This window comes from Sus scrofa, chromosome 8 (assembly GCF_000003025.6).
Source record: "Sus scrofa isolate TJ Tabasco breed Duroc chromosome 8, Sscrofa11.1, whole genome shotgun sequence".
Taxonomy (NCBI): Eukaryota; Metazoa; Chordata; class Mammalia; order Artiodactyla; family Suidae; genus Sus; species Sus scrofa.
This window is the reverse complement of record NC_010450.4, coordinates 31,833,593-31,860,850: the sequence shown is the minus strand read 5'-3', so window position 1 is coordinate 31,860,850 and position 27,258 is coordinate 31,833,593. Positions and strand designations below refer to the sequence as shown.

The window sequence follows — 27,258 nt, the reverse complement described above, 5'->3', positions numbered from 1 at the left end:
ATTTTTCACAGAACTCGAACAAAATATTTTAAAGTTTGTTTGGAAGCACAAAAGACCCAGAATAGCCAAAGATACCCTGAAAAAGAAAAATGGAGCTGGAGGAATCAGGTTTCCTGACTTCAGGCTATACTACAAAGCAACAATCATCAAAACCATATGGAACTGACACAAAGACAGAAATATAGATCAGTGAAACATGATAGAAAGTCCAGAATAAAACCCATGCATCTACAGGCAACTAATCTATGACAAAGGAGGCAAGAATAGACAATGGAGAAAAGACAGCCTGTTCAATAAGTGGTGCTGGGAAAACTGGACAGCCACATGTAAAGAATGAAATTAGAACACTCCCTAACACCATACACAAAAATAAACTCAAAATGGATTGAAGACCTAGATATAAGACTAGACACTATAAAACTCTTAGAGGAAAACATAGGCAAACACTCTCTGACATAAATGACAGCAACATCTTCTCAGATCCACCTCTTAGAGCAATGACAGTAAAAATAAAAATAAACAAATGGTACCTAATTAAACTTAAAAGTTTCTGCACAGCAAAGGAAACCCTAAACAAAACACAAAGACAACACACAGAATGGGAGAAAATATTTGCAAATAAAGCAACTGACAAGGGATTAATCTCCAAAATTTATAAACACCTTCTGCAGCTCAATCCCAAAAAAACAAACAACCCCATCAAAAAGTGGCCAGAAGATCTAAACAGACACTTCTCCAAAGAAGACATACAAATGGCCAAAAAACACATGAAAAGATGTTCAACATCACTCATTATTAGAGAAATGCAAATCAAAACCACGATGAGGTACCACCTTACACCAGCCAGAATGGCCATCATCCAAAAGTCTACAAACAATAAGTGCTGGAGAGGGTGTGGAGAAAAAGGAACCCTATTACACTGTTGGTGGGATTGTAAATTAGTGCAACCACAGTATGGAGATTTCTCAGAAAACTAAACATAGAACTACCATTTGATCCAGCAATCCCACTCCTGGGCATCTACCCAGAGAAAACCACGACTCGCAAAGACACATGTACTCCGATGTTCATTGCAGCACTATTTGCAATAGCCAAGACATGGAAACAACCTAAATGTCTATCGACAGAGGAGTGGATCAAGAAGATGTGGTACATATCCACAATGGAATATTACTCAGCCATTAAAATGAATGAAATACCAGCATTTTTAGCACCATGGATGGACCTAGAAATTATGCTAAGTGAAGTCAGCCATACAATGAGAGACCAAAATCAAATGCTTTCACTGACATGTGGAATCTGAAAAAAGGACAGACTAAATTTCTTTGCAGAACAGATAGACTCACAGACTTTGAAAAACTTATGGTTTCCAAAGGAGACAGTTTGGGGGGTGCACTGGGGTTGTGGGATAGAAATCCTATAAAATTGGATTGTGATGATCATTGTACAATTATAAATGTAATAAATTCATAGAGTAATACAAAAAATGAAGCTAAAGCAGAGAGAGGCAGAGACTAGAGTTGAAGAGAGTCCTGATATTTGAGTCACAGGATTTAGTTAGTAGAAGCATAGCCACATCAATGCCCTTCCTGCAAGTCTCAGTGTTCAGTTCTTCCGTGAGCTACCTAATAATAAAATTTCTTTTGCCTAATCTGGTTTGAGTTGGAGTCCTGTCTGTTGTCAAAAAAAGAATCCTACCTAATAACACCATTTTCCCCTAGTTTATTGTTTAAAGAAATGTGTCTTACTCCTTTTTGACGTCAATTTTTCAGAAATTTTATCTAACAATGAACAAAATAACTCAAGTTTTGGAGTACTATTACTAATGCCTAACACAACAGAAATATGGTTCTCTTTAAAAATAAACTGAATATTTTCTTAATACCAAAAGATAATCTTCAGTGAACTGCTTGAATTTCCCATACAAGTATAAAATCAGACTTCATATTGAAATCTGTTTCAGAATAGTCGCTAAATAAGCAAAATGGGCTAAGAGTTTCCAAAGAAAGAGTGGAGAGAGTATGAGAAGCAAAAACCCATGAACTAGTGTTTAGGCAGCATTTTGGCAAATGATAAATTCTGCAGCATTATGGGAATAAGAAAACTGGGGAATACAAGAAAAGGGATAAATCCCAAGCAAATGCGACTTATCCCAAAAATCTATAGTAGGTTTCAACATTCATAAGTCAGTCAATGTAAATTACCTTACCACATTAATAGAAGAAGAGAAATGATTATTTCAGATGACCATTCTAAAACTCTGATCTCTGCTTCCTTAATTTAGTAAGACTACAGCTGTCCTCTTGGGATCCTTCTTCCTGCACTGCACTTGGGAAGTACCTCGAGGCATAAAGCCAGGACTATTCTAGGGATCACCTCATTTGTTTTCATTCTCTCAAGGATGAATTTCAAATTTCTATGCTGATTATTATTTAATAATGTCCAAAATCTTTGCCTCATATTGTTTGTCCATCTGGTTGTTTACAGGAGGAATATAAATAAGTTTGATTCAAGATACTCTCTCATGACTATACAGTCAGAATTTAATAATAGCACTTTATTTGCCATGTGGTATAGATTGTGAAAAAGTAAGAGCTGCAGGCAAGGAATGAGGAATGAGGAGGATATTGCAGTAGTCCAAGTGACAGATCATAGTGGCTTGGATCTGGCTAACAGTTGTGGGAAGGGAAACAAGTAGACACATTCAGCATGTATTTTCCAATTGGAGTCACAACACTTGATGTACTAGACATGGTAAGGGCACCAGGGAGGGGAGGAGAGAAGAATCAAGAACAATATCTAAGTAGCTGGTGGTGCCTTAATTGTCATGTAGAAGACTTGAGGATAGTTTTGGGTGTTTTGGCAGGATGGACTACTAAGTTTTTCCTTTCCTGCTGCCTCTATAGTCTTTCACTGCCCATTCTCCAATTCTGCCTCACCAAAGCCCAACAACTTATTTGGCAGAATCAGATCTTGGATGAGTGAGGCACCGAGAGTAAGAAAGGCTTATTACCTAGTCACATAGTATTAAAAAGGTAGTTATATTTGACACAAAGAATGAGTTCTTAAAGACTGTATATGTCAAAAATGATAATAGGTATCATCTTGGATGATATCTCTAAAGCTATGAGCCAATGAAGAAAAAGATACAAGTTGGTATAGAGAGTAATAAAACACAAGGCTCTCTGGTAGTGACAACAACAAAGGGCAAATACAATTTTCATAAGGAGGAAATCCATTCAATTTCTCACTAAATAACTACTTCTTCTATCACCTCTTAAAATTAGTTTTTAGCCTCTAGGTAGAAGCATACTAAGGTTTCATACTTCAAGCTTACAGTGATTCTACTACCCTGTGGACAATAGCGTCTAGCCCCAAGCCACAGAAGTTCTACAGAGGTTGACTTCCAACACTGTGTCTGAGTTTAAAATCCTACTCCATTGGCTACAGGGGACTGGCTCCAGGGAATACACTGACTCACATGGAACCAATCAAATTCCCGAGGGGTTTAGAATTTAGAATTGGGGTGTAGAGACAGTGAAACAAGTTAGTCTAAGGGAAGAAATGAACAGAACTAACAAGTAATCTCAAGAACTGGGGGGCAACAGTAGGGCTTTCGCCATGTAGACCAGAGAATCAGAGAAGGCAGATCTATAGAGAAAAGGAGAATGAAGCAGATACTAAGAGAGAAACAGAGATAAAGAAAGTCCTGATATCTTTCCAGTTCCTGATTTCATCCTCTTCCAGAGTCTTTGAGGTTCATGAAACATCCCAATATCTTTATAAGAACATTTTCCATTTTGGCTCAGCCTAACTGCAGATGGCTTCTATTACCTGAGAGCTAAGACTCTTGATTAAAACTCTCTAGCATTATCTTTATGCATGTATTTTGTTTGTTTTGTTTTGTTTGTTGGCCACACCTAGAGCATGCAGAAGTTCCCAGGCCATGGATCAAACCTGTGCCACAGCTGTAACCAGAGCCACAGCAATGACAATGCTGGATCCTTAATACACTGAGCCACCAGGGAACTCCTACATGTATTCTTTGTAAATTGTAGTTTATTTACAACATTGTGTTAATTTTTGCTGTAAATTTAATTTTGTGTGTTAACACTTTACACTTGAAATGTGTGTGTGTATGTATGTATGTGTGTGTGTATATATATATATGTCCTTTTTTTACATATTCTTTTCCATTGTAGTTTACCATAGAACACTGAATATAATTCTCTATGCTAACCATAGGACCTTGTTTATTATACACACATTTTCTCAGCATTATTTCTATCTCTACTCATGGATTCCATGGATTTTCTCAGTGTTATCTTTATACAGTATACTGAACTATGGTCTCTACAATTCAGTAGCTAAATACACGCATTTCTCCTATAGAATATTATGAATTAAGTATAGTTTGAGTTGGGTATAACATATTAATGCAGGAATAAGGTCTGTAATATATGAAGCTCTATTGGTTTGGGTAAAGGGAAAACTTGCACTGACAAGAATGTAACCAGATATGCGTCAGGGCAGGAGGTAGCATGGTATGTATTGTGAGGAAAGGAAAAAATCTGAGGAATCAGGAACCTCAGACAGTAGTATCCTCTGGTTCCTCTGGCCTCCTGAGCCATGCCTTTGCTTGTCCTATCTCCTACCTGTTTTGCTAGCATTCTAAGCTAAAAATCTGCTGCTGAGCAAACAAGGGTCTGGTCTTCATTTTTGCTTTTTAGGACCACACCCGTGGCATATGGAGGTTCCAAGGCTAGGGGTCGAGAATCAGAGCTACCGCTGCCAGCCTACGCCGTAGCCACAGCAACATGGGATCAGAGCCGGGTCTGGAACCTACACCACAGCTCATGGCAATGGTGGATCCATAACCCACTGAGCGAGGCCAAGGATCGAACCCACAACCTCATGGTTCCTAGTCGGATTCGTTTCTGCTGAGGCACAACGGGTCTTTCTTACTTGGTTAAAGCCCCATGGCTTTCCCGGCTGCCTCAGCCTAAGCTCAGCTCTCAGTATGCTCACTGAGGCTAAGCTGAGACTTCCATGAAAGTCTCTGAGTCCTAAATTAAACAGAAACTGAGAGCTGCTCAGGAAAGCTGAAACTCAGCATCCTGCCCCACCAATTCTTCTTTGATATAACCGCACCCATCCTAGATGCCCCTCCTCAGAGGCAGGTTGCCCAGTACTGATACAGGGAGTGAGGTGGTTGCCCAGAAACCTATTCAGTAACCAACGGCAAGATCCTTACTTATCTAACACAGAGGATGCATACATTCAATTGCTTTTGCTATTCTCCATCCCACAATTTCTCATGGCTATACAACTGACTGACATAGTCATATCTCTAATCTTCTAGAGCACTTCAGCCAAGACTCAGCATCCTAAGTGGAAGGAGTAGTGGCATATACATGGCTAAATCTTGGGCTCTGGAGTCAGCCTTTCTGAATCTGAATTCTGGCTACTCTTCTTTCTAGCTCTATGGCATTAGGCAGGTTCCTTTAATGTGTCTGTGCCTCAGTTTTCCCATGTGTAAAAATACAGGTTGGTAACAATATCCACGACGAGAAGACTTGTTATTTAAAGAGCTTCTTATGATAGTGATTGATACATATTAAGTATTCAATAAAGGTAAATTATTACTATAACTCCATTATGTGAATCCTCTGGTCTCAGCCATCAACAGTTTAAATGAAACTGCTTGAGTTTCCCATAACAAAATAAAATGAGATATATTTACAACTATTTCAGATTATTCACCAGGTAAAAATCTTCCTACAAGATTGCTGGCATTGCTATATCGTGCTTTCTATTAAGGTTCAACAACATAATAACAAAAGCCCTAACAACAGTAGCATTTAACAATGACTGCATCTACTATGTGCCTGGCTCTAAGCTCAACATTTTATATGCCTTAGTTTAATTAGTTCTCCCAACCATATTTTTAGGATAGGTGTTATTACTGTCCCCATAGTAGGCTTCTGCTGATATTTTGAAAAAAGGAAAGCAAATTTAAAACATGTTAGTTTAAGAAAAAACAAAAAAAAAAAAAAAAAAAAAAAGAGGAGTTCCCGTCGTGGCGCAGTGGTTAACGAATCCGACTAGGAACCATGAGGTTGCGGGTTCGATCCCTGCCCTTGCTCAGTGGGTTAACGATCCGGCATTACCGTGAGCTGTGGTGTAGGTTGCAGACTTGGCTCGGATCCTGCGTTGCTGTGGCTCTGGCGTAGGCTGGCAGCTACAGCTCCAATTAGACCCCTAGCCTGGGAACCTCCATATGCCGTGGCAGCGGCCCAAGAAATGGCAAAAAGACAAAAAAAAAAAAAAATGTTAGTTTTGTTCTGAGCTACACAGAAGTTGAGGAGGTTTTTGCTTTTTTTTTTTTTCAACTTGGCAAATTAGTCAGTTCTCATCTACTGTTGGAATTTCGCTTGATACATGTTTTTTTAAAGAGCCCTAAACAAAGCCAAGTAAATAAATAATAATGGTTTCAGATGAAGTGTAATTTGTGTATGTGCTAAAAATTATCAGGAATTTATCATGATTTTCCAAATGTCTAAGTTGGACAATTCAAGCTTTCAAAAACGACTTGAATTTAAGCAGAGTATTTACCCTATTCAAGAACAATTTATCTGTAAAGGAACTCAGGAAACTTATGAATATTAATATTTTTTCTCTATAAAAATTTAACACTTATCTATAAATTACATTGTATGAAGTTTCACCAATGAAAATATCAATAATAATTTCATATCAAACATTCTTTTCACCTTCACAATTACCTGTTAAGAAGGTTCTCTACTTCTAGAACTTCCGCTATAAACTCTTCATTATCAGAAAGGAGACGTGCTTGAAATTTTCTGTCTTGGAAATCATACAGCATCACAATGATAAGACTGTTCAAATGATCTGGCTACCAAGGGAGAAACATGTCAAGAAAAGTATACAAACAGTATCTACTTTTCCATTCCATTATTTTTCATAAGAGAGTAGGAATATGAAAATTTTTACAAAGTCTAGTTGAACTAGGAGAGAGAAAGGAACTGCAGATTAGAAAAAAAAAAAAAAATCCAGTGAAAAACAAACTTTCAAAAAGGACAATTTTTGGCATGTTCATCAAAATGGAAGGACTAGGATCTATATTAAAAGCCTTAAAAGGAGTTCCTATTGTGGCACAGTGGAAACAAATCCAATTGGGAACCATGAAGTTGAAGGTTCGATCCCTGGCCTTGATCAGTGTGTTGAGGATTTGGCGTTGCCATGAGCTGTGGTGTAGGTCACAGATGTGGCTCGGATCCTGCATAGCTGTGGTGTAGCTGGCAGCTGTAACTCCGTTTCAGCCCCTGGCCTGGGAAACTCCATATGCCACAAGTGAAGCCCTAAAAAGCAAAGGAAAAAAAAATTTTTTAATTAAAAAAATAAAAGCCTCAGAAGTAGAAAAGAGTTAAGTATGTATTCTGAAGAGATCTCAGATTAAGCAAACTAGTTATTTAAATCTGAAGTCTTTTCAGTACCTTCTAAAAAATGATCATGTGACAGCTAATTATATAAAACTTATATACTTACTATTGTGGTACTTGGGAAAATACAGCTATCTATTAACATAGTTTCCAAAATATCTTGATCTGCAAGACAGGGAAAATGTCTGTTACAGAAAAATACCAAAGCTGAAAATGAAAACTTTGGAACCAAATACACTTTAGACAATGTTATAAAATATTTTTACTTTCCTATATAAATATACCTTAATTCTTATTAAATATTCAAGTTACAATGACATGATGAAACATTTGTAATCTTTATGAATCCTGGACCCTTGTAACTCAGGCTCCACATGGAATCATAGCCAAAGGAGTGGGCCTTATAAAATTTGTAGGGAATGTTCCCTCTTCTAGTCTCTGGAAGAATCTGTGTTATATTGGTGTTATTTCTTACTTAAATATCTGGTAAAATTCATTAGCCAAGACATTGATAAGATGACATTTAATCTAAGACCCAAACGACAAGAAGTTAGCCATGTAAAGATCTGGAAGAGCATTCCAGGCAGAGAGATAATTGCAAAGGCACTAAGTAAAAACAGATGGACATATTTTAAAACTTCCACAGGGCGCGTTAGTGTTCATTTCATTATAACTATTTGAACTATATATAGATCATATAACAAATGCTTTAATCAGGAGAAAGCAAAAATAGCTTCAATTCATTCAATATTTATGGAATACCTCCCATATATACAGTACACACTGAATTTCAATTTTTATCTGGGGTTGGGAAAACTAAAAAGAAGTGACAAACTTTGGGGCACAGACTCCCTTTTTCATTGGAAATCTTTCAGGAATCATTATCCATAGTTTAGCCACCAATTATGGCTATGCTGTACAGGGCAATACCCTGCACATTCCACTTATAAGGAAAACGAAGTTTAGAGTTCTGCAGCCTTAGTACCTGCAGACCAATTCCTATCTACTTTCTAGTTTCTCAGAATCAGTCCCAGTGTTTGTCAGAGAAAACATAGTCATCATAAGAATGAAAAACTTTCAAGACAGCAGATCTGCACAGGCTGTAGAACTTAAAACAATAGAGTTGCAGGACTCCTAAAACACATGAGAGGCAGAATGAAGGAAAAGAAGACAGAACATGATTTTGCAAACATTGGATTTTTTTCCCTAGGTTTCTTTTCAAAACCCATAATCTCTGGGTGATCTCTAATATTGTGCAGAGAGCATTGCCTTTATCCATCTGTATTTTACATGACATTGTCATATAGCAATATCAATATTAATGATGTATACAGAGTGCTTTTTATTTGCTAGACACTATTCTAATTACTTTCCATATACAAATTCATTTAACCCTATGAATTATGCACCAGTATTACTCCTATTTTATAGACTAGGAAATGAGGCACAGAATGGTTAAGTAATAGGTTTATGATCACACAGTAAGAGGCAGATCAGGGATTCAAATCTAGGTAGTCTGGGAGACTAGGAATAGGATGCTGAGCAGAAGGCCTGGAGTTCACCTTCTCTCATAAAAGCAACAAAATTATAACCAACTGCTGAACAACCTTCAACAAAATAGACCGGACACTGTCAAAAAAGATATCGTACTACAGAAAACAAAGAGGAGGCCACATCAAGACAATAGGAGGAGAGATGACATGATATAAGCAATCTGATACCCGGGTGGGCAGCCCACAGACTGGAAAGTAACTGTATCGCAGAGACTCACCCATAGGAGGGAGAGTTGTGAGCCCCAAGTGCAGATTCCCATGCTCAGGGATCTGGCTTTGGGAGGAGAAGCCCCCAGAGCATTTGGCATTGAAAGCCAGAGGGTCTTACGTGCATAGGAGCTCCACAGGACTGAGTGAAACAGAAACTCCACTCTTGAAAGGTGCACACAGGCTTTTACGTGCACTGGGTCCCAAGGCAAAGCAGAAACTCCACAGGAATCTGGATCAAACCTGCCTGCAGTTCTTGGAAAACAAGGTGACTGTGGCTCATTGTGGGGGAAGGACGATGAAGGCAAAGGTCTCAGGAATAATCATCAGCCTGTGTTCCTCTACAGGCAGCCATTTTGGAAAAATCTGGCCCCACCCATAACAGATCAAAAGCCCCAGACCAAAGAACAAACCAGGTGGGAACACAGCCCCACCCATCAGCAGACAGGGTGCCTAAAGAACCCACTCCCCTGTGGCAGACAACCACCTCAAATCACACTCAGAGACAAAGCCTCATGCACCAGAGGGATAACAATCAGCACCACCTACCAGTAGACAGGCACCAATCCTTTCCATCAAGAAGCCTGCAGCAAGCCCCCGTACCAACTTCAGCCACAAGGGAGACAAACATCAGAAGCAAGAGAGGCTACAACACTATTGTTTGCCCAAAGCAGACCACACCAAAATTCTATACAAAATGAAAAGGCAGAGAATCATGGCTCAAATAATGGAACAAGAAAAAAAAAATAAGAAAAACAGTTAAGTGATCTGGAGATTGCCAATCTCCATGAAAAGTCTTTGGACTAATGATAATAAAGACGATTCAAGATCTTGGAAATAAATGGATGCAAAGATTGATAAATTGCAAGAAACAATGAACAAAGAAATAGAAGATTTCATAAGGATTTAGTAAGCAGAGATGCAAAATACAATAACAAATAAAAAATTCACTAGAAGCGACCAACAGCAGAATCAGGAAGCAGAAGAACAAATAAGTGAGATGGAAGACAAACTGGTGGAAATCACTGATATAGAACAGAAAAGAGAAAAAAAAAGATTGAAAAGAAATGAAGAGAGTCTAAGAGAACTCCAGGACAATGTTAAATGAACCAACATCTGTATCATATGGGGTGCCATAAGAATAAGAGAGAGAGAGAAAGGGCCAGAGAAAAATATTTGAAGAGATAATAACTGGAAAACTCCCTAAGATGGGAAAGGAATCACTCACTCAAGTCCAGGAAGCACAACCAGTACCATATTAAAGAAACCCAAGGAGGAACACCCCAAGACACGTATTAATCAAACTGATCAAAATTAAAGAAAGAAAATATTAAAAGCAGCTAGGATTGCTGTGGCGTAGGCCAGCAGCAACAGCTCCGATTGGACCCCTAGCCTGGGAATCTCCTTATGCCACAGGTGCAGCCCTAAAAAGGACCCAAAAAAAAAAAAAAAAAAAAAAAAAAGAGCTATTAAAAAAAAAAAAAAGCAGCTAGGGAAAAGAAACAAATAAAACACAAGGGAACTCTGATAAGTTTATCAGCTTACTTTTCAGCAGAAACTCTTCAGGCCAGAAGGGAGTGGCACAATAAACTTAAAGTGATGAAAAAACCTCCAATCAAGGTTACTTTACCTAGCAAGGCTCTCATTCATATTTGAAGGAGAAATCAAAAGCTTTATAGACAAGCAAAAGCTAAGAGATTTCAGCACCACTAAAGCAGCTTTACAACAAATACTAAAGGAGAGTTCCCATCGTGGCTCAGTGGTTAACAAATCTGACTCGGAACCATGAGGTTGGGGTTTGATCCCTGGCCTTGTTCAGTGAGTTAAGGATCCAGTGTTGCCGTGAGCTGTGATGCAACCATGAGGTTGCTGTGGCATAGGTCGCAGACAAGGCTCAGATCTGGAGTTGCTATGGCTGTGGTGAAGGCCAGCAGCTGTAGCTCCAATTAGACCCCTAGCCTGGGAACCTCCATATGCCATGGGAGCGGCCCAAGAATTGGCAAAAAGACAAAAAACAAAAAACAAAAAAACTAAAGGAACTTCTCTGGTGGAAAAGAAAAGGCCACCACTAGAAATAAAAATATTGCCAATGACAAGGTTCACCACTGAAAGCATACATATAGTAAAGGTTGGGAATCATCCACACACAAATATGCTAAGAAAACCAGAAATCTGAACAGAGGGGAGTACAAACGCAGGACACCTGAGATGCACTTGCAATTAAGAGACCAACAACTTAAAACAATCCTATATATATAAAAACTCCTATATTAAAACGTCATCGTACCTGAGAATAAAAAATCTACGAGAGATACACACACAAATAAGTAAAATCAATCCAAACACAATACTAAAGATAGTCAACAAACCACAAGAGAAGAGAACAAGGGAAGAAAAAAGACCAACAAAAACAAATCCAAAGGAGTTCCTGTCGAGGCTCAGTGAAATGAATCTGACTAGGAACCATGAGGTTGCAGGTTCAATGCCTGGCCTCGCTCAGTGGGTTAGGGATCCGGTGTTGCTGTGAGCTGTGGTGTAGGTCACAGATGAGGCTCAGATCTGGCATTGCTGTGGCTGTGGCATAGGTCAGCAGCTGTAGCTCCAATTAGACCCCTAGCCAGGGAACCTCCATATGCTGTGGATGCAGCCCTAAAAAAGCAAAATAAATAAATAAATAAAGCCCAAAACAATTAATATCAATAAGAACATACATATCAATAATTACCTAGATGTAAATGGAGTAAATACCCCAACCAAAAGACACAGCCTGGCTGAGTGGATACAAAAACAAGACCCATATATACACTGTCTTCAAAAGACCTACTTCAGTTCCACAGACACATACAAGTTGAAAGTGAGAGGATGGAAGAAAATATTCCATGCAAACGGAAATCAAAAGAAAGCTGGAGTTGCAATACTCATATCAGACAAAATAGACCTTAAAATAAAGAATATTATAAGAGGAGTTCCCGTTGTGGCACAGTGGTTAACGAATCTGACTAGGAACCATGAGATTGCGGGTTCGATCCCTGCCCTTGCTCAGTGGGTTAACCATCCAGCGTTGCCGTGAGCTGTGGTGTAGATTGCAGACGCAGCTCAGATCCCACGTTGCTGTGGCTCTGGCGTAGGCTGGCGTAGGCTGGGAACCTTCATATGCAGCGGCAGCGGCCCAAGAAATGGCAAAAAAGACAAAAAAAAAAAAAAAAAAAAAAAAGAATATTATAAGAGACAAAGGACATTACAGAATGATTAAAGGATCAATCCAAGAAGAAGATATAGCAGTTGTAAATATATATGCACCCAACATAGGATCAACTCAATATATAAGGCAACTGCTAACAACCTTGAAGAAATTGACAATAACAGAATAATAGCGGGGGACATTAACACTTCATTTACAACAATGGATAGATCATCCAGACAGAAAATCAACAAGGAAACACAGGACTTAAATGATGCACTTAATAGATATTTACAGAACATTCCATCCAAAAGCAACAGAATACACATTCTTCACAAGTGCACACAGAACATTCTCTAGGATAGATCACATTCTGGGCCACAAATCAAGCCTTGGTAAATTTAAGAAAACTGAAATCACATCAAGCATCTTTTCTGATCATGATGCTATACAACTGGAAGTCAACAACAAAAATTGCAAAAAAACACCAATATGTGAAGATTAAACAACATGCTACCAAACAACAAAAGGATCACTGAAGAAATCAAGGAGGAAATTAAAAAATATCTAGAAGGAAATGACCACAAAGACGAAACAATCTAAAAATTATGGGATGTAGCAAAAGTTCTAAGAGGGAAGTTTACAGAAATACAAGCCTACTTCTGGAAACAAGAAAAAGCTCAAATAAGCAACCTAACTTTACATCTAAAGCAACTAGAAAAAGAACAGCCAAGAACCAAAGTTAGCAGAAGCAAAGAAATCATAAAGATCAGAGCAGAAATAAATGAAATAGAAACAAAGAAAACCACAGAAAAGATCACTGAAACAAAAAGCTGGTTCTTTGAAAAGATCAATAAAACTTATAAACTCTTACCCAGACTCATGGAGGAAAAAAAGAGAGGACTCAAATCAATAAAATTAGAAATGAAAAAGGAGGAGTTTCCGTCATGGTTCAGTGGTTAACAAATCTGACTAAGAACCATGAGGTTTCGGGTTTGATCCCTGGCCTTGCTCAGTGGGTTAAGGATCCAGCATTGCCATGAGCTGTGGTGTAGGTTGCAGACACGGCTCAGATCCCACATTGCTGTGGCTGTGGCGCAGGCCGATGGCTACAGCTCCGTTTCAACCCCTAGGCCTGGGAACCTCCATAAGCCGTGGGAGCGGCCCTAGAAATGGAAAAAAAAAAAAAAGAAAAAGAAAAAGAAATGAAAAAGGAGACATTACAATGGACACCACAGAAAACAAAGGATCATAAGAGTCTACTACAAGCAACTATATGGTAATAAAATGGACAACCTAGAAGAAATGGACAAATTCTTAGAAAAGTACAGTCTTCCAAGAGTAAACCAAGATGAAACAGAAAAGATGAACAGACCAATCACAAATACTGAAATTAAAACTGTGATTTAAAAACTTCCAACAAACAAAAGTCCAGGACCAGATGGATTCACAGGCAAATTCTATCAAACATCTAGAGAAGAGCTATCATCTATCCTTCTGAAACTCTTCCAAAATATTGCAGAGGAAGGAACACTCCCAAACTCATTCTATGAGGCCACCATAACCAAATGGTTTTGATACCAAAACCAGACAAAGATACCACAAAAAAAGAAAATTACAGGCCAATATCACTGATTAACATAGATGCAAAAATCATCAACGAAATTCTCGCAAACCATGTCCAACAATACATTAAAAGGATTGTATGCAACACTTAAGTGAGATACACCCTAGGGATACAAGGATGTTTCCACATATGCAAATCAATCAGTGTGATACACCATATTAATGAACTGAAGAATAGAAAACCATATGATGCTCTCAACAGATGCAGAAAAAGCTTTTGACGATATCCAACACTCATTTCTGATAAAAAAAAAAAAAAACCCTCCAGAAAGTGGGCATAGAAGGAACCTACCTGAACATAATAAAAGCCATATTTGACAAACCCACAGCTAACATTATTCTCAATGGTGAAAAGCCGAAAGAATTCCCTCTAAGATCAGGAACAAGACAAGGAAATCTGCAATTGCAGCTACTATTCAACATAGGTTTCGAAGTCCAAGTCACGCCAATCAGAGAAGAAAAAGAAATAAAAGGAATAAATTGGAAAGGAAGAAGTAAAACTATCACTGCTTGCAGATGACAGGATACTATAACTAGGAAATCCTAAAGAGGCCACCAGAAAACTGTTAGAGTTCATCAGTGAATTTTGTAAAGTTGCAGGATACAAAAATAATACACAGAAATCAACTGCATTTCTATATGCTAACAATGAAAGATCAGAAAGTGAAATTAGGAGTTCCCATTGTGGCTCAGCAGAAATGAATCTGACTAGCATCCATGAAGATGCAGGGTCAATCCCTGGCCTCACTCAGTGGGTTAAGGATCTGGTGTTGCCATGAGCTATGGTGTAGGTCAAAGATGTGGCTCAGATCTGGCATGGCTGTGGGGTAGGACAGCAGCTATAGCTCCAATTCAACCTCTAACATGGGAACCTCCATATGCCATGGGTGCAGCCCTAAAAAGACAAAAAAAAAAAAAAAAAAAGAGAGAGAGAGGGAGAAAATAGGGAAACAATGCAATTATCATCACATCAAAAAGAATAAAATACCTAGGAATAAGCCTACCTAAAGAGACAAAAGACTTGTACTCTGAAAACTAAGATGCTGATGAAAGAATCAAAGACTATACAAACAGATGGAAAGATATACCATGTTCTTGGATTGGAAGAATCAATATTGTCAAAATGACTATACTACCAAATGCAAACTACAGATTCAATGCAATTCCTATCAAATAACCAATGGCTTTTTTTTTTTTTTTGGTCTTTTTAGTGCCCCACCCATGGCATACAGAGGTTCCCAGGCTAAGGGTGGAATTGGAGCTGTAGCTGCCAGCCTACACAACAGCCACAGCAACACAGGACACGAGCTGAGTCTGAGATCTACACCACAGCTCAAGGCAACACTGTATCCTTAACCCACTGAGCAAGGCCAAGGATCAAACCCAGGTTCTCATGGATACTAGTTAGGTCTGTTAACCGCTAAGCTATAATGAGAACTTCACCAAGGGCATTTTTCACAGAACTAGAACAAAATATGTTAAAGTTTGTAAGCACAAAAGACCCAGAATAGTTAAAGCCATCTGGAAAAGAAAAATGCAGCTGGAGGAATTAGGCTCTCTGACTTAATACTACAAACCTGTAGTCATCAACAGTATCATACTGGCACAAAAATGGAAATATAGATCAGTGGAATAGGACAGAAAGGCCATAATTAAACCCATGCACCTACAGTCAACTAATCTATGACAAAGGAGGCAAGAAAATACAATGGAGGGAATTCCCCTTGTGGTATAGCAGAAACGAATCCAACTAGTATCTGTGAGGATGTGGGTTTGATCCCTAGCCTTTCTCAGTGGGATGAGGATCTGGCCTTGCCATGAGCTGTGGTGTAGGTTGCAGACACGGCTTGCATCTGGCATTGCTATGGCTCTGGCATAGGCCAGTGGCTATAGCTCCAATTAGACCCCTAGCCTGGGAACCTCCATATGCCACAGGTGTGGCCCTCAAAGGACAAAAAGACAAAAAGACAAAAAAAAAAAAAAGTCTACAAATGATAGCTGCTGGAGCGGGTGTAGAGAAAAGGGAACCCTCTTATACTGTTGGTGGGAATGTAAATTGGTACAACCACTAAGGAAAACAGTATGGAGATTCCTCAAAAAACTAAAAACAGAATTACCATTTGAATCAGCAATCCCACTGAAGGGCATCTATCCAGAGAAAATCATGACTTGAAAAGATATATGGGAGCTCCCTTCACAGCTCAGTGGTTAACAAACCTGACTAGCATCCATGAGGCTGCAGGTTTGATCCCTAGCCTCACTCAGTGGGTTAAAGATCCAGCATTGCCATGAGCTGTGGTGTAGGTCACAGATGCAGCTCAGATCCCATGCTGCTGAGGCTCTGGTGTAGGCCAGCGGCTACAGCTCTGACTTGACCCTTAGCCTGGGAATCACCATATGCCGCGGGTGCGTCCCTAAACAGACAAAATAAATACATATATTTTTTAAAACATTAAAAAATTTTTAAAAAAAGATACATGTACCCCAACATTCACTGCATCACTGTACACAATAACCAAGACATGGAAGCAACCTAAATGTCCAGTGACAGAGGAGTGGATAAATGGATGTGGTACATATACACAATGGAATATTACTCAGCCATTAAAAGGAATGAAATAATGGCATTTGCAGTAATATGTATGGACCTAGAAATTATCACACTAAGTGAAGTTAGACAGTGAGACACCAACGTCATTATGCTGTCACTTATATGCGGAATCTTAAAAAAGGATACAATGAACTTCTTTGCAGAACAGAAAGTGACTCACAGACTTTGAAAAAACTCACGGTTATCAAAGGAGATGGGGGAGGGGGTAAGGATGGGCCAGGAGTCTGGGATGGAAATAGAAATGTTTTCAAACCGGGTTGTGAAGATGGTTGTGCAACTATAAATATACTAAAATTGAGTTCTAAAAAAATCTAGTCAGTCTGGCACCCAGGTACATGTTCTTCACCACATTATGCTGTCTTTCCTCTACTTACTCTTATAACAAACCAGATTGGTTAAATAAAACACACTGCTAATAACTGATTTGGGTTGTCAGGACTTAATTGAAGATTGCAAACCTTGCCTATCCTAGTTTAGTGCAATAGCTCTATCTTATTTTTCAACTAATTAAAGACTCTTTAGTCTCTCTCTTTTTTTTTTTTTTTCCCTGTCTTTTCTTGGCCCGCACCCTCAGCATATGGAGGTTCCCAGGCTAGGGGTCTAATCAGAGCTACAGTTGCTGGCCACAGCCACAGCAACACCAGATCCAAGCCGTGTCTGCAACCTACACCACAGCTCACGGCAACACTGGATCCTTAACCCACTGAGCAAGGCCAGGGATCGAACCCGCAACCTCATGGTTCCTAGTCGGATCTGTTAACCACTGAACCATGATGAGAACTCCTTTTCTTTTCTTTCTTTCTTTCTTTTTTTTTTTCCTCTTTAGTCTCCTGAAGGGAACTCTGAATCCTCATTCCTCATGTTCCAGTGTGGAAGGACGTCCCTAGAGAAACACACCTGGCCTCTCTCCCTACCTCTTACTCAACACTCCATGTGGAAGGAAAATTTAATGTATTTTATTGGTGATATTGGAAGAAGAAACTGGGGCATATCTCACTCTCCCCCACTCCACTCTGCCTGCCAGTGTTTCTGCAGGGGGTGGGCATGCATTCCAGACTGCTCTTTGCCATGTGTCTTGTATGAACTGGATGGAGAGATGTGCAATTCCTCAGCTATGTCTGGATTACATGGGAAGTTCAAATTCAGGAGCAGAGTATTTGCAAGCCTGCTTAACTGAAGATCTAAAGTCATGTCCCCAAACATCATTTTTTAACTCTCCCCATTGATTCCAAATCCAAGTGTAAAAGAAGGGGTGCTATTTATTGGACCCCTAAAACTCACACAGTCTGTCTGATCATCTCTATCATTCTGGAAGAAAAATGTAAAATGTTTCCTCTTTTAAATTTACCCTAGGTTCTCCCTGTCTATTTTTATTTTGTACTTATAGAGGCTCCTTCGTATGATCCAACTTATATAATTCACGTCTATAACTTTTAGTTAAAGAATGCCAAGGCCGGAGTTCCCGTCGTGGCGCAGTGGTTAACGAATCCGACTAGGAACCATGAGGTTGCGGGTTCGGTCCCTGCCCTTGCTCAGTGGGTTAACGATCCGGCGTTGCCGTGAGCTGTGGTGTAGGTTGCAGACGCGGCTCAGATCCTGTGTTGCAGTAGCTCTGGCGTAGGCCTGTGGCTACAGCTCCGATTAGACCCCTAGCCTGAGAACCTCCATATGCCGCGGGAGCGGCCCAAGAAATAGCAAAAAGACAAAAAAAAAAAAAAAGAATGCCAAGGCCAAGGGGGATCATGATGGTGGAGTAGGATGAGGAGGAGCTCACCTTCCCCCACAAATACATCAAAAATACATCTACATGAGGAAAAAGTGTCACAGAAAGCTAACTAGAAATTGACAGAACTCCTACACAACCAAGGCTGAAAGAAAGAGCTCTCCACATAACTGAGTAAGGACAAAAGAAATAGAAAGGAACAGCTGGGAGAGATCTGTAAGGAAGAGAAGGTCCCTTGTGCACCCTCACCCTGCAGAGTGAGCAGGCCAAACCACAATCTGGGCATCCCAGTCCAGAGGTTCTACACAGAGGAGACATCCACTGGAACAGAGAAAAGGGCTTGAAAAGGCTAGACTCTACTCATGAGAAGTGACCAAATGCTGGTCTGCTGACAACTAGGGTAAAGAGTGCCTTGCACTGGTGACTGCCACCTTGCTGCACTTCCTAATCCAAAGGGGTGAAGAGCCTGCCCTACTCACTCCTTACCATAGCCTAGCATGAAATCTGGGCAGAGACTTAGTCTAGCTGCACAGAGACAGACTGGGGCACCTGGAGTGTGTTCCAAGTGGAGCCACAGAGGCCACTGTCAGCATGCCTACGGGGCAGCACCACAGGAGCTCACAGCAGCTAGGCACTGAATCTCAGGCATACAGGCCCTGGGAGAGAACTTAATCTAGCTACTGGAGAGGTAACAAGGAGGTCCTGGGGTGTGGTCTGTGTGGGATGGGGATGGCTGCTATCAGCAAGCTCAGGATTAGCAGCAGTTAGTCTTCCATCAAGTACATCCTGCCCACACCACATCACAGCTTAATGGTAGGTATGGGGCAGACAAGTCCTGGGAGAAGTCTACCACAGAAACAGCCCAGGTCTCAGGCAGCAGTGTAGCCACCTTGATTCCTGCAGCCAAAGTGAAGTCAGTCAGACAGTGAGAACCAACATCAAATGCTATCACTTACACGTGGAATCTAAAAATAGGACACAATGAATTTCTTTGCAGAATAGATATTGACTCACAGACTTTGAAAAACTTACGGTTTCCAAAGGAGACAGGTTGCGGGGTGGGGGAATGCACTGGGGGTTTGGGATGGAAATGCTATAAAATTTGGTTGTGATGATCATCATACAACCATAAACGTAATTGAGTAATAAAAATATATATATAATAAAATAAAAATAAATAAATTAAAAAAAATTCCTGCAGCCACAATGCCCCTCACCCCAGCCCCGGCCTACCAGCCTAGTCCTCACCACAGCCTTGCACTAGATCTGAGTCAAATACAGCAGAGAGAGGGACACAAACAATTCTTGAGTGGAACTGCAGATACCTACACAGGCACCCACATAGGTCCTCTGTCACCACCTTGGCCTCACTTGCTTCAGAAAACTGCTTCCTTAGGGGCAGGCGTGTACTCAAGGGCAATAGAGCCTGACCGAACCCAACCCACTGACCTTCTACCCCAACAGCTGGGGACAGATCCCACACCTGACAGGGCAGTGACAGCAATGGAACAGAGAGGGAGCATCACCTCACATCCAGCACAAGCTCTAGATACTCCAACACCAACCACAGCCATTATCAAGGGGATAATGGCCAGCATGCCCTGAGGGAAGACATACCTAGTAGCCATACCAAAACCAACCATTTCACCAAAACAGGGGCACTTCCACATAAAACCACCCCTTCAGGACCACAGTATATAGCTTTTCCTCCTAAATTCAAAGAGACAGAGAATAAGTAAAACAAAATGGCAGGAACCATTCCCAATTAAAAGGATACGAAAAATCCCCTGAAAGAATAATGAAATAGAGCTCACCAGTCTACTAAATCCTGAGTTCAAAAATGAGATAACAGAAACACAAACTGAACTAAGAAAGAGTATCAACAGAAATGTACATCACTATAACAAAAAATTAGAAACTATAAAAATGAAGGAATCAAAAACAAAAACAAAAAAATAATAAAAATAAAAATAGACAATTCTGGAGTTTTTGCTATCATACAGTGGGTTAAGAAGCTGACTGCAGGAGTTCCCATTGTGGCTCAGTGGGAACAAACCCAACTAGTATCCATGAGGATGTGGGTTCAATCCCTGGCCTTTCTCAGCGGGTTAAGGATCTGGTGTTGCTGCGGGCTGCAGTGCAGATTGCAGACTAGGCTTGGATCTGGCATTGCTGTGGCTGTGGTGTAGACTGGCAGCTGTAGCTCCGATTCAACCCCTAGCCTGGGAACTTCCATATGTCACAGGTGTGCCCATAAAAAGACGAAAGGAAGGAAGAAAGAATGAATCTGACTGCAACAGCTGGAGTCACTGTGGAGGTAGAGGTTCGACCCTGGGCCAGCACAGTGGGTTAAAGGATCCAGCATTTCTGCAGTTGTGGTAAAGGTTGCAGCTGTGGCTCAGATTCAATAGCTGGCCTGCAAACTTCTACATGCTACAGGTGTGGCCATTAAAAAAAAAAAAAAAAAAAAAAAAAAAAAAAGGCAATAGACAATTCAATTACCAAGATTAAAAAAAATCTAGAAGCAATGAATAGCAGACTCAATGGCACAGAAGAACAAATAAGTGATCTGGAAGACAGAATCATGGGAAGTCACTCAATCAGAAAAGCAAACCAAAAACAAGAATGGAACACACAAGATCTATGGGATAATATAAAACATGCCCATCTACACATAATAGGAGTTCTAGAAGGAAAAGAGAGAAATGAAAGTGTATTTGAAAAAAAATCAAGGCTGAAAACTTATCAAACCTAATGAATGAAATACAGAGGGTCCTAAACAAGATGAACCCAAAGAGACAGACACCAAGACATATGTCATAATTAAAATCACAAATTTAAAGATGAAGAGAGGATTCTAAGGGGAAAAAAAAGAATCAGTTACAAGGGAACCCCTGTACAGCTATTAGCATATTTCTCTGCAGAAAAAAATATGCAGGCCAGAAAGGAGTAATATGATATATTCAAAGACCTGAAAGGGAAAAACCTGCAACCTAGGATACTCTACCTGGCAAGATTATCACTTAGAATAGAAGAAGATATAAAGAATTCTCAGACAAGCCAAAACTAAAAAAATTCAGCAGGGATTCCCATTGTGGCTCAACAGTAACATACCCAACTAGTACCCACAAGGATGTAGGTTCAATCCCAGGCCTCACTTAGTGGGTTAAGCATCCGGTGTTATCATGGACTATGGTACAGATCACAGACTTGCCTCTATCCTGTGTTGCTGTTGCTGTGGTATAGGCTGGCAGCTGCAGTTCTGATTCAACCCATCCCTAGCCTGGGAACTTCCATATGCTGCAGCTGTGGCCCTAAAAAAAAAAAAAAAAAGCATTCAGCCAGCAATGTGCCAGCAATGTTAAACCTACTCTAAAACATATTGAAAGGTCTTTTCTAAATAGAAAAGAAGCAAGAATGTACAGGAAAGGCAGCAACAGTAGAAAGGCAAATATACAAAAGGACTGATGGTCACTTAAATAAGTCAGTACATAGATTAAAAAGCAATCAAAAATTATAAAAGCAATTATAACTTCAACGAACAGTAAAAGGATAAGCATAAAGACATAAAATAGGACATCGAAAATCACAAAACGTGGAAGAGGGAAGCATGAAAAATGTAGATCATTTAGAATGTGTTTGAACTTGAACGATTTAGTTTAAACCAAGTAGATATAGCTGTGGATCAACATACTTGAAACTCCATGGTAACTAAAAATTTTAAATAGTTTCACAAAAACAAAAGAGAGGAATCCAAACATACTAAACCACAAAAGGAAAAAACGAAAAGGAGAAATAAACAAAGAACTACAAAAACACCTGGTAAACAAGGATTAAAATGGCTTAAGTACATAACTATCAGTAATTACCTTAAATGTCAAGGGACTAAATACTCCAATCAAAAATCACAGAGTGGCAAACTGAATTTGAAAAAAAAAATCTGAAATATGTTAAAGGGATCAATATGGCAGAGGAGTAGGATGTGGAGCTTATCTTCTCCCACAAACAGATTAAAAAAAAAAAAACTCTGTATTAAAACAATTCACAGAGAACATCTATGAAACACTGGCAAAAGACCTCTGACCTCCAAAAAGGGCAAGAAAACATCCACAAAACTGGGTAGAAGCAAAGGAGAAATAAAGACAGAGAAGAGGAAAAAAGAAATCAGGACAGGATCAGTGCTCCTAGGAGGGAACTGTGAAAGAGGAAAGGTATCTGCACCCTTGGAGGCCACCGAACAGACAACGAGATCAGCCAGGATGGAGGGGGAGCCTCAAAGCCTTGGAGAAAAGCTCAGCAGCCAGTTGTGAGGAAGGCAAAACAGAGAGCCACACAGATGACTGGTACTACTGCTGCCGAAATTCAGCCTCCACCTGCCGCTGCCAAATTGTAACGCAGAGACAGAGTTTGGGGTAAAGGAGAAAAAGATAGCTTTATTGCTTTGCCAGGCAAAGGGGGCCACAGTAGGCTAATGCCTTAAAGACTGTGCCCCCCACCCCTTGGAAGGGATAGGAGGTGGTTTTATAGTTTGGGGAGTGGAATAGGAGCAGGGCTGTAGATAAGGATCAGGGTAGAAGCAAGCTTGCACTGTTTCTCAAAGCTGGTGTTTGGTGGCCCCAGGATTGGTTCTGGTGGTCCTCCTTCCCAGTATGAAGAACGCTTCATCGGGCAATTCTTACATTTGGTGGGAGTTTTAGTTCCACAGAAAGACTCGAAGAGATTGTTATATGTATATTCCTCAAGGAGGAACCAGGACCTGCCCCAAGGCTGCACTGCTCCTCCCAGGTCTCTGCATCAGCTCCCTTCCTTGATTAGCAACCACCCTTTGGAACTCAGGGAAGGTCATGGAAACTGAGGCTTATTCCCTAAAAACAAGAAATGGAGGACACAGAAAGGCTTGTGTGCCCAGGAGCCACACACGGCACTAGCTTGGTTACACTACCTACCACCCGGTACGCCACACCCTGAGACACTGCAGCAGGGGCTGGGTGCTAAGGCTCAGGCTTAGGAAGTCAGTTCTAGGGAAAGGAATAGAGTTGGCTGTGTAGAAACAGTCTAAGGGGGATAGGGAGCAGGGCGCCACAGCCGAGAAAGTGCAGGAGGAGGCAGGGCCAGTCAGAGGAGCAAGGCACCATTGTTGGGGACTGAAATGGGGGGTGGGGTGGGGTGGCAGGACCATCATAGGAACTTCTTTCTCTGTGCACACATGGGCTACAGGGGCTCCTCTTGTTTAGGCTATGGGGGGTGGGTGCAAATTGCCACAGCCACCTCAGAATGCAGAGATGGATGTGGCCCACTACCACTGAAGGTCCCACAACCAAGCACTCACTGCCTACTTCCCCAGTCACCTCAGTGGTTGCCACACAAAGGGCCCTGTAACTGAGTGCCACCCATTGCCCCCATCTTCCTGGGAGTGCTCTCTGCCACAACTACTGCCAAGGGCTCCAGGCAGAGCTCCTACCTCCCTAAGGGTTACTGCCACTGCCAAGGGCCCTGCAACCAGGTATAGCTTGCAGCCCCTACCTCCCTGTGGGTTACCACCACTGCCAAGAGCCCACTGACCAGGCATCGCCCATTCCCCTACCTTCCTGGAAGCATAGGCAGGACATGCACCTGCACACCTCCTATCAAGGGTGTGGATAGTGGCCTATAGACACTGGAGAAAGAGAGAGGAAGAATGCAAACTAAAAACAGCCCTCATGGCAAAAAAATAAAATAAAATAAACCCACACAAGCTACCCAGGGGGAGCTCCTGCATACAAACAACCCTCCAAGACTACAGAGGTAATTGCTTTCCCTAAACACACAAATTAAGAAAAATATAAGCAAAATGAAAAGCAAAGGAATCAATCCCAGTTAAAGGAAGAGGAGAATTCCCCTGAAGGAGCAAACAATGAAACAGACCTCTGCAGTCTACACCAAGTTCAAAAAGGAGGTAATGAAAATACTGAAGTAATTAAGACTGGTCATTGACAGCAATACAGATTACTTTAGAAAGAAATAAGAAACTATAAGGAGGAGCCAAGAAAAAATTAGAAAATTCATTTGAGACAAAAGCAGAGGTAAATGCACTGAACAGCAGAAATGAATAATGCAGAGGAATGAATAAGTGACTTCCAAGATAGAATACTGGAAATCAACCAATCAGGATAGCAGACAAAAAGCTGAAAGAAAAAATAAATAAAAGCAATACAAGAGATCTATGGGATAATATAAAACATGCCAAACTACACACAGTAGGGACCCCAGAAGAGGAAAGAAAAGGGGGAATGTATTTGAACACAGCAAAGGAAACCTTAAACAAAACACAAAGACAACCCACAGAATGGGAGAAAATTATTTGCAAATGAGGTGGCTGACAAGGGATTAATCTTCAAAATTTATAAACACCTCCTGCAGCTCAATCCCAAAAAAACAAACAACCCCATCGAAAAGTGGGCAGAATTATCTAAGCAGACAATTCTCCAAAGAAGACATATAGATGGCAAAAAACATAGGAGATGATGTTCAATATCACTCATTATTAGAGAAATGCAAATCAAAACTGGTATGAGGTACCAACTCACACCAGCTGGAATGGCCATCATCAAAAAGTCTACAAACAATAAATGCTGGAGAGGGTGTGGAGAAAAGGGAACCCTCTTATTACTGTTCATGGGAATGTAAATTGGTGCAAACACTGTGGAAAACAGTATGGAGATTCCTCAGAAAACTGAAAATAAAATTACCATTTGATCCAGCAATCCCACTCCTGGGCATCCATCCCAAGAGAACCATGACTCGAAAAGATACATGTACTCCAATGCTCCTTTTTTTTTCAGTTTATTATTTTTAATTTTATTATATTTATAGTTGTACAACCATCATCACAACCTGATTTTAGGACATTTCCATCCCACACCCCCAGCCTATCCATCCTCCCGCAACCTGTCTCCTTTGGTAACCACAAGTTTTTCAGAGTCTGTGAGTCTGTTTCTGTTCTGCCCATAAGTTCATTGCATCTTTTTTTTTTTTTTTTTTTTTTTTTAGATTGCATATGATGTTTGTGTCACACTAACTTCACTTAGCATGATAACATCTAGGTCCATCCATGTTGCTACAAATGCCATTATTTCATGCCTTTTAATGGCTGAGTAACATTCCATTATGTATATGTACTACATCATCTTCATCTACTCCTCTGTCAATGGACATTTAGGCGCCTCCATGTCTTGGGCTATTGTATATAGTGCTGCAATGAACACTGGGATACTTGTATTTTTTCAGGTCATGGTTTTCTCTGGATATATGCCCAGGAGTGGGATTGCTGGATCACATGGCAATTCTATTTTTAGTTTTTTGAGGAATCTCCACACTGCCTTCCACAGCATTTGCACCAATTTACATTCCCACCAACAGTGTAAGAGGATTCCCTTTTCTTCACACCCTGTCCAGCATTTATTGTTTGTAGAGTTTTTGATGATGGCCATTCTGGCTGGTATAAGGTGGTACCTCATAGCAGTTTTGATTTACTTTTCTCTAATAATTAGTGACGTTGAACATCTTTTCATGTGTTTTTTGGCCATCTGTATGTCTTCTTTAGAGAACTGTCTGCTTAGTTCTTCTGTCCATTTTTTTGATGGGGTTTGTATTTTTGAGCTGCAGGAGGTGTTTATATATTTTGAAGATTAATCCCTTGTTAGTTGCTTCATTTGCAGAAATTTTATCCCATTCTGTGGGTTGTCTTTTTATTTTCTTTAGGGTTTCCTTTGCTGTGCAAAAACTTTTGAGTTTAATTAGGTCCCATTTGTTTATGTTTGTTTTTACTGTCAATATTGATCTGAGAAGACATTGCTGTGGTTTATGTCAGAGAGTGTTTGGCCTATGTTTTCCTCTAAGAGTTTTATAGTATCTGGTCTTATATTTAGGTCTTTAATCCATTTTTGAGCTTATTTTTGTGTATGGTGTTAGGGAGTGTTCTAATTTCATTCTTTTCCATGTAGCAGTCTAGTTTTCCCAGCACCACTTTTTGAGGGGACTGTATTTTCTCCATTGCATTTTATTGCCTCCTCTGTCATAGATGAGTTGATCATAGGTGTATTGGTTTAATTTTGGGCTTTCTATCCTGTTCCACTGATCTATATTTCTGGTTTTGTGCCAGTACTATACTGTTTTGATGACTATAGCTTTGTAGTATAGTCTGAATCCAGGGATCCTGATTGCTCCAGCTCCATTTTTCTTTCTCAGAAACTCCAATGTTCATTGCAGCACTATATACAATAGTCAAGACATGGAAACAACCTAAATGTCCATTGACAGAGGAGTGGAAAAATAAGATGTGGTACATATACACAATGGACTACTACTCAGCCATTAAAAGGCATGAAATAATGGCATTTGCAGCCACAGGGATGGACTTAGAAATTATCATGCTACGTGAAGTTAGACAATGAGACACCAACATCATAGGCTATCCCATACATGTGGAATCCAAAAAAAGGACACAATGAATTTCTTTGCAGAACAAATTCACAGACTTTGAAAAACTTATGATTTCCAAAGGAGACAGGTTGGGGGGTGGGGGGATGCATTGGGGGTTTGGGATGGAAATGCTATAAAATTGGGTTTTGATAATCACTGTACAACTATAAATGTAATAAAATTCATTAAAAAAACTAAAAAATAAAAAAGGTGAAGAAAAAGAAAGAAATAAAATGTATTTGAAGAAATTGTGGTTGAAAATTTCCTATATCTGGATATATGTTTCCCTAAAGAAGGATTTCCAACAAGATGAACCCAAACAGACCTGAAACAAGATGTATTATAATAAAAATGTCAAAAATTAGGAGTTCCCGTCGTGGCACAGTGGTTAACGAATCTGACTAGGAACCATGAGGTTGCGGGTTCGGTCCCTG

The 27,258-nt window shown here is 40.1% G+C and overlaps 1 protein-coding gene across 3 annotated transcripts in view; it reads right to left on the bottom strand.

The window, feature by feature from the left end:
* NSUN7 (NOP2/Sun RNA methyltransferase family member 7) overlaps positions 1–27,258 on the bottom strand; it is a 110,134-nt gene that overhangs the window by 59,295 nt on the left and 23,581 nt on the right. For all 3 annotated transcript variants that reach the window (XM_021101136.1, XM_003356901.4, XM_005666617.2), the window contains exons 3-4: positions 7,570–7,628; positions 6,786–6,916 (exon numbers count right to left, since the gene is read on the bottom strand). In XM_021101136.1, coding sequence (XP_020956795.1) covers positions 6,786–6,916; positions 7,570–7,628 — 190 coding nt within the window. The remainder of the gene's footprint in view (positions 1–6,785; positions 6,917–7,569; positions 7,629–27,258) is intronic.